Consider the following 13,578-nt stretch of genomic DNA (forward strand, 5'->3'; position numbering starts at 1 on the left):
GAAACCCATCAGATATTTTCTGCCACATTACATGAAAGAATCTGTTTGGGGCAATTGTTTTGTTGGTTTTCTATACAATTGATAGGAAGGTATTCAACTGAAGAATCACAGAATTTTATCTCCCATACATGCTACATGCCGGAATTTGACACCCCTCCCCTTCCTTGTTGTGAGCAAATGAGTACACAATACACTATTTTGTCGCCCCTGCCCCCAAAATACACGCACAAATGCAAAATAAATTGATTTCCATCTGAAGGCCATGGTAAATGATATCTGTGCATTAAAAGACAGAAGTCATACCCAAGACTCCAAGGTTAAATGAGTTTATTGAGATTTAGTGGTTACAATGGTATATTAGATACCTGTAATCCAAGCTACACCTACATATTTGCCTCTAAATTCTCACATAATCAATTTCTCTGTCTCTAAGCATTCCACCACCAAGTCTTCTATTTCTAACAATAATATTATAATAATAATAATAATATAAAAGGCAATGTCAATCACCATATTTGTGCTTCATACTTCACCATAAAGAATTCAATTGGCAAAAAGTAAAACTTTGTCCATATTAATGGGATTAATTGAAACATGAGCATAGTCATAACCACTACTAGAATATAAAGAATAAAATATGGATTAAAAGAAGCATTTTAAAAATGGATTAGTTTTTATCCTTGATCAAAATTCACATACTATGATGAAGATGACTTAAATGTTAAATTGTTTAATTATTGGGCCACACATTTAAGCATATTGGCTAGTACATTTTTGCACTGTAACAGAAGCAATACGAACTTTATGGTCTACCATTACACTTCCAGGTTTTTTCAATTAAATATACCTGCCAACTTAATGTTTCTTGCATGCATAAAGTTTTGCTTTTCAGTTTATTATTTACCCCCACACTTGAGGTGCAAATTCGTTGGCCAATTTTATGCTATAGTTTAAAAAAGTAAGCTTGGGATAACTCCATGTAACATCAGAATAGAATGGTCTGCATTCGTGGGTTGCAGATTGTTAATTATTTTAATAGAGCCTCAGGATGCATGCAAATTGACACTGCTTCATTTGGTTCTTCCCCCATGCCAGACACATACAAGTCGGCAGGTATGCATACAAAAAGGAATATAAAACCCTCCTGGTAAAGCCTAGTGTTTTAGAAGGAATCCATAGCTTTAAATTCACTTAAAGCCTGTACTGGGGAAATGTGTTTCTTCTGGGAACCTCTTCTCACTCGTGTCTGATATTCTTCTGGCTTTTCTCTCTTTACTAAGGGTTTCTTCTCAGGGGCCTTCATCTTCCAAGATACAACAGGTGAGTTCACTGCAGCTGTACCATAGACCTTCTGATATTTCGTAGAAGCCACATATGATGCTTTCACCGTAAGGACCACAGCGTTCATCAGATTTTTAGCTGCCTGGATGAGGGACGTAGCGCTGTCCAGCTGTGGATAGAAAGAGAATGAAATATGAACTCATCTCCAGAAGGATTTTATATATGTTCTCAGATCTGATTAGATTTTCTTGCAGAAGGCCAGCAGAATATTATACAAAAAGAACAATCGCTGTACAGGATACACCCAGGTTTGTAGTCCAGGTGTCCCAGGAACAGCCCACCAGTAATGTGTACTGAATCGGACTGCTGGCTACAGAGAAGCTGTGTGATACTTTACATTAACTTTACAAACATTTCAAAAGAAAAAAAAGTTGTTTTTCTTGTGTGTGTGAGGGGTTCGATTACATAAATTCCTCTCTAAAGTAATGTCTCACCAAACTTCTAACAATGTAGGGCTAGTCTATACTAGAAGTGCTGCAGCTGCACCAGTGCAACTGTGCCACTGTAGCACGTCCGCTGAAGATGCTCTATGTTGACTGGAGGGAGCTTTCCCATCGGCAAAATAAAACCACTTACATGGGAGGCGGTAGCTATATTAGTGGGAGAAGCTCTCCCGACTACTGAGCACTTTTCACATCAGTTCTTAGGTCAGTGTAACTTATGTTGCTCAGGGAGTGACTTATCATACCCCTGAGCAATCTAAGTTATACCAACATAAATTTTAGTCTGTACAAGCCATTACTTTTAACTGTGAGGGACAACCAAACAGGTCAGGTGGGATTTCCCCAAACTCTCAGCTTTAGCCTAACTGCTCCCATTAAGTCAGTGTAAAACACCAATTGTTGTCATTGGGAGAATTAAGCTAATGCTAAACTCTTTGGGGAATCCCACCTGAATAGTTTAGAAAAGGTTGTGAAACCCTCAAGAAGCAGGAAAGACAAAGTAGCTGAGCGTAGATTTCACAATTATATGAGTAGGTAAAACAATGATTTCACAATTATACATGTGTAAAACTATGCAAACTCTCACCCAGGTATTATTTACTCTGTGTGTTATACTTCTTATCACTGCCTGCATTTTCCTACAAAGGACCTTGATTTTGCAAACTATCCCTATTCATCAAAGCCCTTATGCATATGCTTAATGTTAAGCATGTGCTTAAGTCCCATTAATGTAATAGGACCTAAACATGTGCTTAACTTTAAAGCAATGCGACTTCAAGTCAACAGGATTTAATCATGTGCTTAAATAAGTATGTGATTAAGGGCCAGATTTTTTAGAGGTATTAAGACTGCTCCTGGGGTTTTGGAGGGCAGATTTTGGGTTTTAGACATAGATAGGTATCTAGTGGGATTTTGGAGCTAGGTATCCAGACACTTTTGAAAAATCCCACAAGAAGCTACATGAAAATGTAGATCGATGGTGGGCAACCTGAGGCCCACGGGCCGCATGCAGCCCCTCAGGATAATCCGCTGGCAGGCTGCAAGAAAGTTTGTTTACATTGACTGTCTGTAGGCAGAGCTGCCCGCAGCTCCCAGTGGCTGTGGTTCCGCCATTCCCAGCCAATGGGAGCTGTGGGAAGTGGCACGGGCCGCAGGGACATGCTGGCCGCCGCTTCCCACAGTTCCCATTGGCCGGGAACAGGGAACTGCGGCCACTGGGAGCTGCGGGTGGCCGTGGCTGCAGACCGTCAATGTAAACAAACTGTCGCACCCAGTGGATTACCCTGATGGGCCGCATGAGGCCTGCAGGCTGCTCACCACTGATGTAGATCCTCAAACTCCTAATTGACAGTCCTGTAGGTGTCCCAAATTCCTAGGAACCTATATTTCTGCTAGTAAAATCCTCATGGTGCCTACATTTCTGGCCGTGCGTGTGCACATTGCCATCTCCTGACACTGCTGACATCATGTAAGCCACAGAGGATTACAAACTAGGCTTTCCCCAGCACTTATCTTACCTGTGGGGCCTGATCTGGTAAGCGTGCTCTGAGAATGCCTTAGAGCACACGTACTGGATCCAATCTCCACACAAAATGCACCCTAGAGGAGGTTTGCCCAACAGCTCACTCACCGAGGATGTTGAAGACCTAGGTTCAAATCCCCACTTGGCCTGATGTAGGGGGCAGGGACTTGAACCAGAATCACTCAGCATTTTCCCCAACCACTGCGCTATGAAGGATCTTGGGGCAGGTCTCAGTCTCCTGGGGAGGCTGCTCCACTTTGTGTAAGTAAATAATTACTCCCTGGGCCAGAGAGACAATGAGAACGACTCTGTAGCCTGGTAGTTTTTGCAAGAAAGGGCTCACTTAGTTTATATGGCTAACTCTAGAAGAAGTTGTGAATTCTGAGCAGATTGAGGAGCCTCACTCCCTTTGAGGGGCAGAGCTTAAGCCACACCCACCTCCTCAGCATTTCCTGCTGGCTCACTTAGATGGCTCCCCACAAAGATTGTTGGCTTTTGTGACTCCCCTCTCGTAGATCCCTGACTCTCTGGGTACCTTGTATAGGGAGCCAGGGCACCTGATTTGGGGCTGAAGATTTCAATAGGTGGCAGGGCACCTGAAATTAGGCACTCAGCTTAAGTCCCCCTTGTAGATCTAGCCCTAGGCCCCTACCTGCATCTTTAAGAGCTTATAAATCTTTGAAAATCTGGCCCTAAGGCCCAGAGCCACAAAGGTATTAAGGCGCCTAACTCCCATTGAGTTCAATCAATAGGAATTAGATGCCAAAATAATTTGGAGGATCTGGACCTAAATGATTTGCTAAACTGGGGTTCAAGTTACCATGTTCAGGTAGTTCTTTGAAAAACATTGCAAAAGGGGGGTTAGTTCCCTGTTATTAGGAACCAGGAGGTTAGGTCCTCATTCCATCAGGTTTAATTTTCCACTAAAATAACAGTGTTTTCAGGCTTGTTGGGACTCTCGCAGATGAGACGACTTACCATCGCGCTGCTTCCATCCCACTCTACTTTCCCAGCCAATTTCACAGTCGTTCTAATGAGCCCCTTCCCTTCCTAGTTCCCTCCAGCCCCAGCTTTGGGTGATGCATTTTCATCTTTCACAACAATTTACATGTATGTTTAAAAAAGGCAAAATACACACAAAGGCAACATCAGACATGTAATGTGCAGAATACATGGACACTATGAAAACACGTTGTGTTACTAAATATAAGTAAGGATGCTGCCCTAATCAACATGCTCAAAATATAACCAGAAAGAAACCCGCCCCTCCAAGAATAGAAATGGGGAGGGGGGAATGGCCAGCGCAGAAGTATTATTAACATTGTTCCAGAGGCCTGGAGGATGTGTGAGAGAGAGCAAGTGAATTCACAAAGCAGAACGAAGCAGAGGAATCCTGCACTGCCAGCAATGAGACGCACTCTGCAGCTTCTCCGTGGAGATGGAGACACAAGGATTCCACCGTCCCTGCTCCGCACAAAAATGGAGGCTCCAAAATACATCTCTACAGCACCCAGATTTTTAAAATGCAGTGGGAGTGATTTACATATAAAAAAACCCCAGCAGTGTGCTCTTCACCAGCACCCTATTTCAGACCTTTTGCACTCCGCATGTGTAACAGAAAATGTTCACAGCACTGTTTACTTTGTATTCCACCTTGTCAATGGGTATTTCACTGCCTCATTCCTACATTTGTGCCCTCCCCCAAGATTACTACCTGGAGTGGAATAGTGATTGGCTCTGTGATGAGTCGGACTGGCCCCGCACTGGGAATGAGAGGGTCAACCCTTCTCTGCTGGCAGAGGAAGCCATGCCCCTGAGGCTCTGCTGGGCATGCTCCAACAGACAGTCAAGTATAAAAGCCTGCAGAGCTGCTCAGTCAGGGCTAGTGGCTGAGGAAGGAGGACACTCAGTGGAGGCTTCAGCCCAGGAGCAATGGCGACTTGTACAGGAGGGAGCTGAAGGGCCAGGAGGTGGGATCAGAGACCGGCAGCTGTGGAAACCCCAGGGAGCACTAGAGGCTGAGGAACGTGAAGATCCTGATGCCACAGGGAATGCTACTTTTTAGCTTTGGTAGGAAGTGACCCAGGAATGGGAAGGGAGTGGTATCTCCCACCACTCTGAGGGCAGCGTGTTGCAGTAGGATTCCCCGCTGACCCAGGGTGGATCACGTCGTAAATGACAGGGCCCTGGGTTGCAGCCCGGGCTCCCCTACCGGGGGTCTCTAAACCCCCCACCCTTTTTGTGACGACATAGTTCACCAACCCCTCTCTTACCTCAAAGGAGATAGATGAACTCCGGCCGCTGGGCTACACTATCCTATGAGGGGAGGAGGACTTAGAGGGACTCTAGCCCTCGGGCCACACTGCTTTAGGAGCATACTATAGAGACTCCGGCCGCTAGGCCGTGCTATCCCGCCAGGGGAAGAAGATTTAGAGGAACTCTGGCCATTGGACCATACAGCCCTGACTACAGGGAGGTTGTAGAACTGGCATAGAAGCCAGGAGGTGGGGTTAACCTCCTTTCTCCTCACCCCCGCCGGAATCAAAGGGATTGACAAGGTACAAAACCCAGCACAGACTCTTACAACTTGTCATGCTTCATTCCTACACTTTCTTGCTCCATTCCCTCTCTCTGGCTGCAATGACTTTTGGTTCCGTGTGCTTCCTTTTGTGCCACCATTTGTTGCTGATGAGCCCTAGCAGTCACATGCAGATTTGCAGCACCTAATTTGAGGTCTTTCACTGCCTCTGCTAGGCCATTAAATCAAAGCTGAAGCCAGTGGTTTGTCACTGGAAGGGCAAAACATAATGACTGAGCTTTCATCAAAATCATGCTGATGGAGACTAGCTAACATAACATAAGGACATAAGAACATAAGGATGGCCATACTCGGTCTCACCAAAGGTCCATCTAGCCCATTACCCTGTCTTCCGACAGTGGCCAATACCAGATGCCCCAGAGGGAATGAACAGAACTGGTAATCATCAAGTGATCCATCCCCTGTTGCCCATTCCCAGGTTCTGGCAAACAGAGGCTAGTGACACAATCCCTGTCCACGCTGGCTAATAGCCATTGATGGACCTTTGCTCCATGAATTGATCTAGTTCTTTTCTGAACCATGTTATAGTCTTGGCCTTCACAACATCCTTTGGCTAGGAGTTCCACAGGTTGACTGTGACTTGTACGAAAAAATACGTGCTTTTGTTTGTTTTAAAACTACTGCCTCCTAATTTAATTTGGTGGCCCCTAGTTCTTGTGTTATGAGAAGGAGTAAATAACACTTCCTTATTTACTTTCTCAACACCAGTCATGATTTTATAGACGTCAATCATATCCCCTCTTAGTCGTCTCTTTTCCAAGCTGAAATGTCCCAGTCTTATTAAACTCTCCTCATACGGCAGCCATTCCATACCCCTAATAATTTTTGTTGCCCTTTTCTGAATTTTTTCTAAATCTAATATATCTTTTTTGAGACGGGGCGATCACATCTGCACCCAGTATTCAAGATGTGGGCGTACCATGGACTTATATAGATGCAATATGATACTTTCTGTTTTATAATCTACCCTTTCTTAATGATTCCCAACATTCTGTTTGCTTTTTTGACTGTCGCTGCACATTGAGTGGATGTTTTCAGAGAACTATCCACAATGACTTCAAGATCTCTTTCTTAAGTGGTAACAGCTAATTTAGCTCATTCATATGTAGGCACAGCACTCACATACTTCACTTATGTTTTAGATTTTGTTTGAGGCCCTTTCCAGGCCCCTTTCATGGGTAAATCCTTAGCTTATAATGGCAGGAAAACATCAATTCAATAGAAATAATGTTCAGCATGGTATTACTATACCCAAACCATTCCCTGATTTATAATGCGGTCTATATGTTTGTTGGCAAATAACAGATCTCTATTAAATTAGGATATTTTAAGTTATGACTGAGGGCTACAATCAAACATTATTCATTTTGAAATGATTCTTTTTGAAACTTCCATGCATAGATACAGTATATATAGTGATATAGTCAAGGAGTATTTCCTTTGTAATCAATCAATGTGGGGCAGCCACAATACTTTGCGCGCCTATGAACTCCTTTCAGCTGCATATTTCAAAGAGCCTGACAAACTTTAATTTTCATGACAAATCTTTGAGGAGGGAATGATTATAGGCATTTTCAAGATGGTGCGAACTAAAGCACAGAACCATTAAGGGAAGCATTTTCAAAACTTCAAAAGAGAGGCACCTAAATCCATATTTACAGCCTGACCTTACGAACACTTACCCCATGCGGTTAAGCACGAGGTAATTCCATGGGGGCCAATGGGCCTATTCACGTGCTTAGAGGTAAGCATGTGTATAAGTGTGCGAGGACCGGGGCCTTAGGATACGTCCACACCGCAAAAAAAACAACAACAAAAAACCCCAAACAAACCCAGGGCAGTGAGTCTCAGAGCCCAGTTCAACTGACCCAGACCCACAGGGCTCACATTATGGGGCTAAAAATAGTTTGGTATATATTCCAGCTCAGGCCGAAGCCGGGCTCTGAAACCCAGTGTGGGGGGTGGGTCTCAGAGCCCGGGCAGGAACCTCTACATTACTATTTTTACTCCTATCGGGTGCCCAAGTCAGATTCTGAGACTCACTGCTGCAGCGTTTGTTTTTGCAGTGTAGATATGTCCCAGGATACCTAAAAAACTGATGTCTCCCATTGTCCACCAGCACCTCAGAAAAGCATCTCACTTATTTTTGTGCCTCTTTAATCACCCGTCTCTCCTTTTCAACCCATTGTTACAGCAGATAAAGGGCTGCTCATCTTCACCAGTATTAATCTAAGGATGAGTTCCAGACACCCTATCATTGGTCTTAGTATTTATTTACATTCTAATATGCTTCCACGCTCTGAAAGCTTATGAGAGACATAAAAAGCCCCTACCGTTATTAGGCCCTGGGTGTCCACCAAACCTGCTCATAAGTATCGTGTATCCAATTTGGTATCCAATTTGGCCACCTAAGTGAGTTCTTTATTGCCTCCAGGTCCTGGCCTGTAGTTTGGTTCAGCAGAGAAGAATTTATCTAAATGAGCATTACTTCAATTCACTTTTTAGGCCTTGCTGTGCCACTGTGGTACTTCAGTTTTAAGCTGGCCTGTTGAAATCAGCAAAGTTACACCGGCACAGAGCGGATGCAATAGTGAATCAGGACCGTGATGTATTAATTTCCTACAAAATCTGGGCCCAGAAACACACACACTTTCCCAAATATGTAATGCTGATAACTGAAAGGGGGAAATTAACACTGAAAATAAAAGCAACAGCAGGATATTATTGTGCAGACAAAGAAAGCAAACACCACTCCCTAGCAATGGAAAGGGAATTATTAACGTGATGATACCCTTTGTGATAATAGCTAACACAGTCTTTTTGACAAGCTATGCAAGTAATATATTTTCAAGAGTTCTGATATTTGGATCACTTTTTGCTTTCATTTAGGGAAAAAGCCCTCGAAGTCATAAAAGAGAAATGTAGGCCATTGTGCCATAAAACTACAACAGCAAAGAAGGGTGGGGAAGGAATCACAATTCTTAAAGAAACTTGGAATCATTCCGCTGGAGCTTGGTCATTCATTCAGGTTAAAAGAGCCATCTACCCAAGAGGAGGCACAAATCATTCAGAAAAAAGACTTTGCTACAAGCTATCTTTGCAATTAATGAATGCAAGGTTAGAAACCTGGAGCAGCAGAGCCTATTATCTGCCAAGAAGATCATTTCAGGTATAAAAAACTACATAAGGCTTTCAGGGATGTGTGATCAGCTTATATGCTGTGCTACATTTCCCCTGAAATAGAGGCAGAATTTTCCAGAGTCTTGTGGCAATAAGGATATTTTGCTTCTTTTACAGGCCCACCATAATCAGAAGTGTCTGAATAAAAAAAAGCAATAGCTACAAAACTAAAGGGGAGGGGGGAAGAAGACTGCTCATGTTTTCCTCAACAATATGAAAACGTAAAATAATTTTCCCTCTTCGTTTTATTACATCCTTAATGTGGGGGGAAAAGTATGACTCAGTTTTAAAAAGAAGAGCGTTTTCTTTCCAGCACTCTCCCTATGATTTAGAGAAGGAGAGAGAGAGTGGAGCTAGCAGAAGGGAGGAGACCCTGATCTTTCACAATTCAATGTGCTTTTTTCAATGCAATGTTCATCTTTTTCTCCCTTTGGTGAGAAAGTGGTGTCACTGAAATAGGCAAAGAAAAAAGTTACAGAATAGTTGGATACATTGCATGTATTCAAGTCAGCAGGTCCTGAAGATATTTATGCTAGAGTACTTAAGGAACTACCTGAATCAATCTTCAAACCATTAGCAATCATCTTAAAGAACTCATGGAGGACTGGAGAGGTACCAGGAATCTGGAGAAAGGCAAACATCATGCCTATCTTTAAAAAGGGAACAAAGAGGATCTGGGGAATTTTAGATCAGTCAGCTTACCTTCAATACCTGGAAAGATACTGGAACAAATTATTAAAAATCAATGTGTAAACATCTACAGGATTAAAGGGTAATAAATAATAGGCAAAATGGGTTGGGGAGAAACAAATCATATCAAACCAATCTAATTTCCTTCTTTGACAGGGTTACTGTTCTAATGGATAGGGTGGAAGCAGTAGACATAATATATCTTGGCTTTAGTAAGGCTTTTGACACATTCCTACATAACATTCTCATAAACCAAGTTGGGAAATGTGGTCTAGATGAAATTACTATAGATGGGTGCATAACTGGTTGAAAGACCATAATCAAAGAGTAATTAGCAATGGTTCACTGTCAAATTGGGAAGACATATCTAGTAAAATCCAGCAGGGGTCTATCATAAGTCTGTATTTTATACTGCTATTCAGTATTTTCATTAATGACTGGCATAATTAAATGAACAGTCTGCTCATAAAATCAGCAGATGACACTAAGTTGGGAGAGGTTGCAAGCACTTTGGAGGACAGGATTCAAATTCAAAATGACCTCAACAAATTGGAGAATGGGTCTGAAATCAACAAGATGAAATTCAATAAAGACAAGTCCAAAGTACTACAGTTTGGAATTAAAAAAACCAACTGCTTAAATACAGAATGGGGAATAACTGGTTAGACACTAGTACTTCTGGGGGCGGGGGGCACAGTGGATCACATATTGAATATGAGCCAAAAATGTAATGTAGTTGTTAAAAAGGCTAATATAATTCTGGGGTGTATTAACAGGAGAGTCGTACATACGACACAAGAGGCAATTGTCCCGCTCTACTTGGCACTGGTGAGGCCTCAGCTGCAAGACTGTGTCCAGTTTTGGATGCCACACTTTAAGAAAGATGTGGACAAATTGGGGAGAGTCTAGAAGAGAGCAACAAAAGTGATAAAAGGTTCAAAACACCTGACCTATGAGCAAAGGTTAAAAAAGAAAACTGGGCATGTTTAGTTTTGAGAAAAGAAGACTGAGGAGGGGGGCCTGAAAAGTCTTCAAAAATGTTATGGGCTTCTACAAAGAGGACTGTGACCAATTGTTCTCCATGGCCACTGAAGATAGGACAAGAAGTAATTGTCTTAATTTGAAGCAAGGGAGATTTAAGTTTGATGACAATGTCAAATTTTCTAACTATAAAAATAGTTCTATACTGGAACAGGCTTCCAAGGGAGATTGTGAAATTCCCATCACTGAAGGTTTTTTAAGAACAGGTTAGACAAACATCTGTCGGGGATTATATAGGTTTACTTGACGCCGTGTTAGATCCGCACCAGCCTTACATTTCTAAGGTTCTATGAAAATATTTGTCTGACGAACTCTCCCAACCATTAGTGTTGATTTTTAATAGGTCTTGCATAACTGGGGAATTTACAGAGGACTGGAAGAAAGCTAATGCAGTACCAATATTTTAAAAGGGTAAATGGGATGACCCGGGGAATTATAGACCTGTCAGCCTGCTCTCAATCCTGGGCAAAGTAATGAAATGACTGATATGGGACTTGATTAAAAAGAATTAAAGGTGGGTAATATAATTAATGACAATCAACATAGGATTATGGAAAATAAATCTTTCCAAACTAACTTGATATAATTTTTAGATGAGATTACAATTTTGTTTGATAAAGATAATAGTATTAATGTACACCTAGACTTCTGCATGGCATATAACTTGGTTCTACACAACAGTTTGATTAAGAAAAGAGAACAATACAAAACCAAAAAGGTGAATTTAAATGGTTCAAAACTGTTTTGATAGATCTCAAAATATAATGGTTAACTGGGATTCATCACTGAGTGGGTATGTTTGTAATGGGGTCCCAGAGGCATCTGTTCTTGGTCTTACACTATTTAATATTAGTATCAGTGCCCTGGAAAGAAACATAAAATCATTACTGATAAAGTGTTCAGATGAAACAAATAATAATGATGAGCATAGGTCACTGATAAGTAGTGATCTGGATTGCTTAACATGCTGATACAAGTAAACAAAGTGAGTTTCAATAAAGTCAAATGTCAGGTCATATGTTTAGGAACAAAGAATATAGGCCACACCTACAGCATGGGGGGACTCTATCCCAGAAAGCCGGGACTTTGAAAAAGACTGGATGGATATTCAGCTAAACATGATCTTCCTGAAGGATGCTGTGGCTAAAAGGTCTAATGCAATGCTTGGATGTATAAATAGGGATATATCGAAGAAGAGTAGAGAGGTAATATCTCCATGTTCAGCATTGGTGTGACCATAACTGCAATACTGTGTCCAGGTCTCATGTCCAAAATTCAAAAAGGATGTTGATAAGATGGAGAAGATTAACAGAAGATCCTCAAGAATAATTAAAGCACTGGAAAATATGCCTTGCAGTGAAAGACTCAAAGTGCTCAATCTGTTTATCTTAAGAAAGAGAAGGTTAAGTAAAGGGTTACTTGATCACAGTCTGTACATACCTACGTAGGTAACAGAAATTTGATAATAAAGGGCTTTTCAACCTAGCAGACAAAGATATAACAAGATACAATGGCCAGAAGTTGAAACTAGACAAAGTCAGTCTCATAATGAAACGTAAATTTCAACAGTGAGAGTAATTAACCATAGGAATGACTTACTAAGGCTTGTTTCAGAGTAGCAGCCGTGTTAGTCTGTATTCGCAAAAAGAAAAGGAGTACTTGTGGCACCTTAGAGACTAACAAATTTATATTAGCATAAGCTTTTATGAGCTACAGCTCACTTCATCGGATGCATTCGAGCTGTAGCTCATGAAAGCTTATGCTCAAATAAATGTGTTAGTCTCTAAGGTTCCACAAGAACTCCTTTTCTTTTTACTATGGCTTGTGGTTGATTCTCCATTACTGGAAACGTTTAAATCAAGGATGGATGTTTTTCAAAAAGATATGTTTAACCACAGCTACTAGACTTGAAGCAGGAATTAATAAAGGAAAGTCCTGTAGCTGTCTTACGCAAGAGGTCAGACTACAGTATGACAGTGGTCCCTTCAGGCTTTAAAATTTATGAATTAATTTTTACTACTAGTACTAATGGCTATTGTTATTCTGATTGGTTTTATCAGGTTAGTTTGTTGTTGTTGTTTGTGATTATTCTTATTCTTGGTTATCAGATATTACAACAGCACCTAAAACCATTGGAATGGGCACTGAACAGCAGTGTAAGGGCTAGATTAAGATTTGAATTACATAACCGTGCAGGACCCTTTTACACCCCTACTCTGGCTAACAGGATCTAGGTGCAGAGAAATAAGCAGTGCTATGCATCTGCTTTCTTCCTCCCCGGACCAAGTAGCAAGAAAGAAGTGTGAAATGGATAGAACCTTGGATCCATTCCACCCATTGTTGTAGGGGTAGTACTGGCCAATTAGCTTCTGGTACAGGCCAGTAGTGAAGTAGTATCCCCTGGGAGCCAAGAAGAAACAAGGGAGGAATTGTGACACAGAAAAGTGTATGAGGAATAATGCCTCCTAGAGCTACTGCTATGGCAGTTCACCTTCTGTAACAGCCCTTGCTCAGAGCTATGTCTTAAGGCAAAGGGCAAGTCTACACTACAAAATTAAGTTGGCCTAAGTGACTTAAATGTACAGCTACCAAAGTAATTGAATCAGTTTTACATATCCACACTATGCTCCTTGTGTAGGTGGTGTGTGTCCTTACCAGAAGCACTTGCACCAATTTAACTGCCAGTGTGGAGTATTGTGGGATAGTTTCTCAAAGGAGGCAACTGTCAAGGTAAGCAACACAGTGTCTACATTGACACTGCA

At 41.7% G+C, this 13,578-nt stretch overlaps 1 protein-coding gene across 5 annotated transcripts in view; it reads right to left on the reverse strand.

Annotated features, from left to right (window-relative positions):
* Positions 1-310: 310 nt before the first annotated feature.
* Positions 311-13,578, reverse strand: part of CTNNA2 (catenin alpha 2) — a 782,132-nt gene continuing 768,864 nt past the window's right edge. For all 5 annotated transcript variants that reach the window (XM_043512733.1, XM_043512734.1, XM_038399462.2 and 2 more), the window contains one exon: positions 311-1,450. In XM_043512733.1, coding sequence (XP_043368668.1) covers positions 1,163-1,450 — 288 coding nt within the window. In that variant the 3' untranslated portion in view covers positions 311-1,162. The remainder of the gene's footprint in view (positions 1,451-13,578) is intronic.

The sequence above is a fragment of the Dermochelys coriacea genome, chromosome 4, assembly GCF_009764565.3.
Source record: "Dermochelys coriacea isolate rDerCor1 chromosome 4, rDerCor1.pri.v4, whole genome shotgun sequence".
NCBI classification, from domain to species: domain Eukaryota; kingdom Metazoa; phylum Chordata; order Testudines; family Dermochelyidae; genus Dermochelys; species Dermochelys coriacea.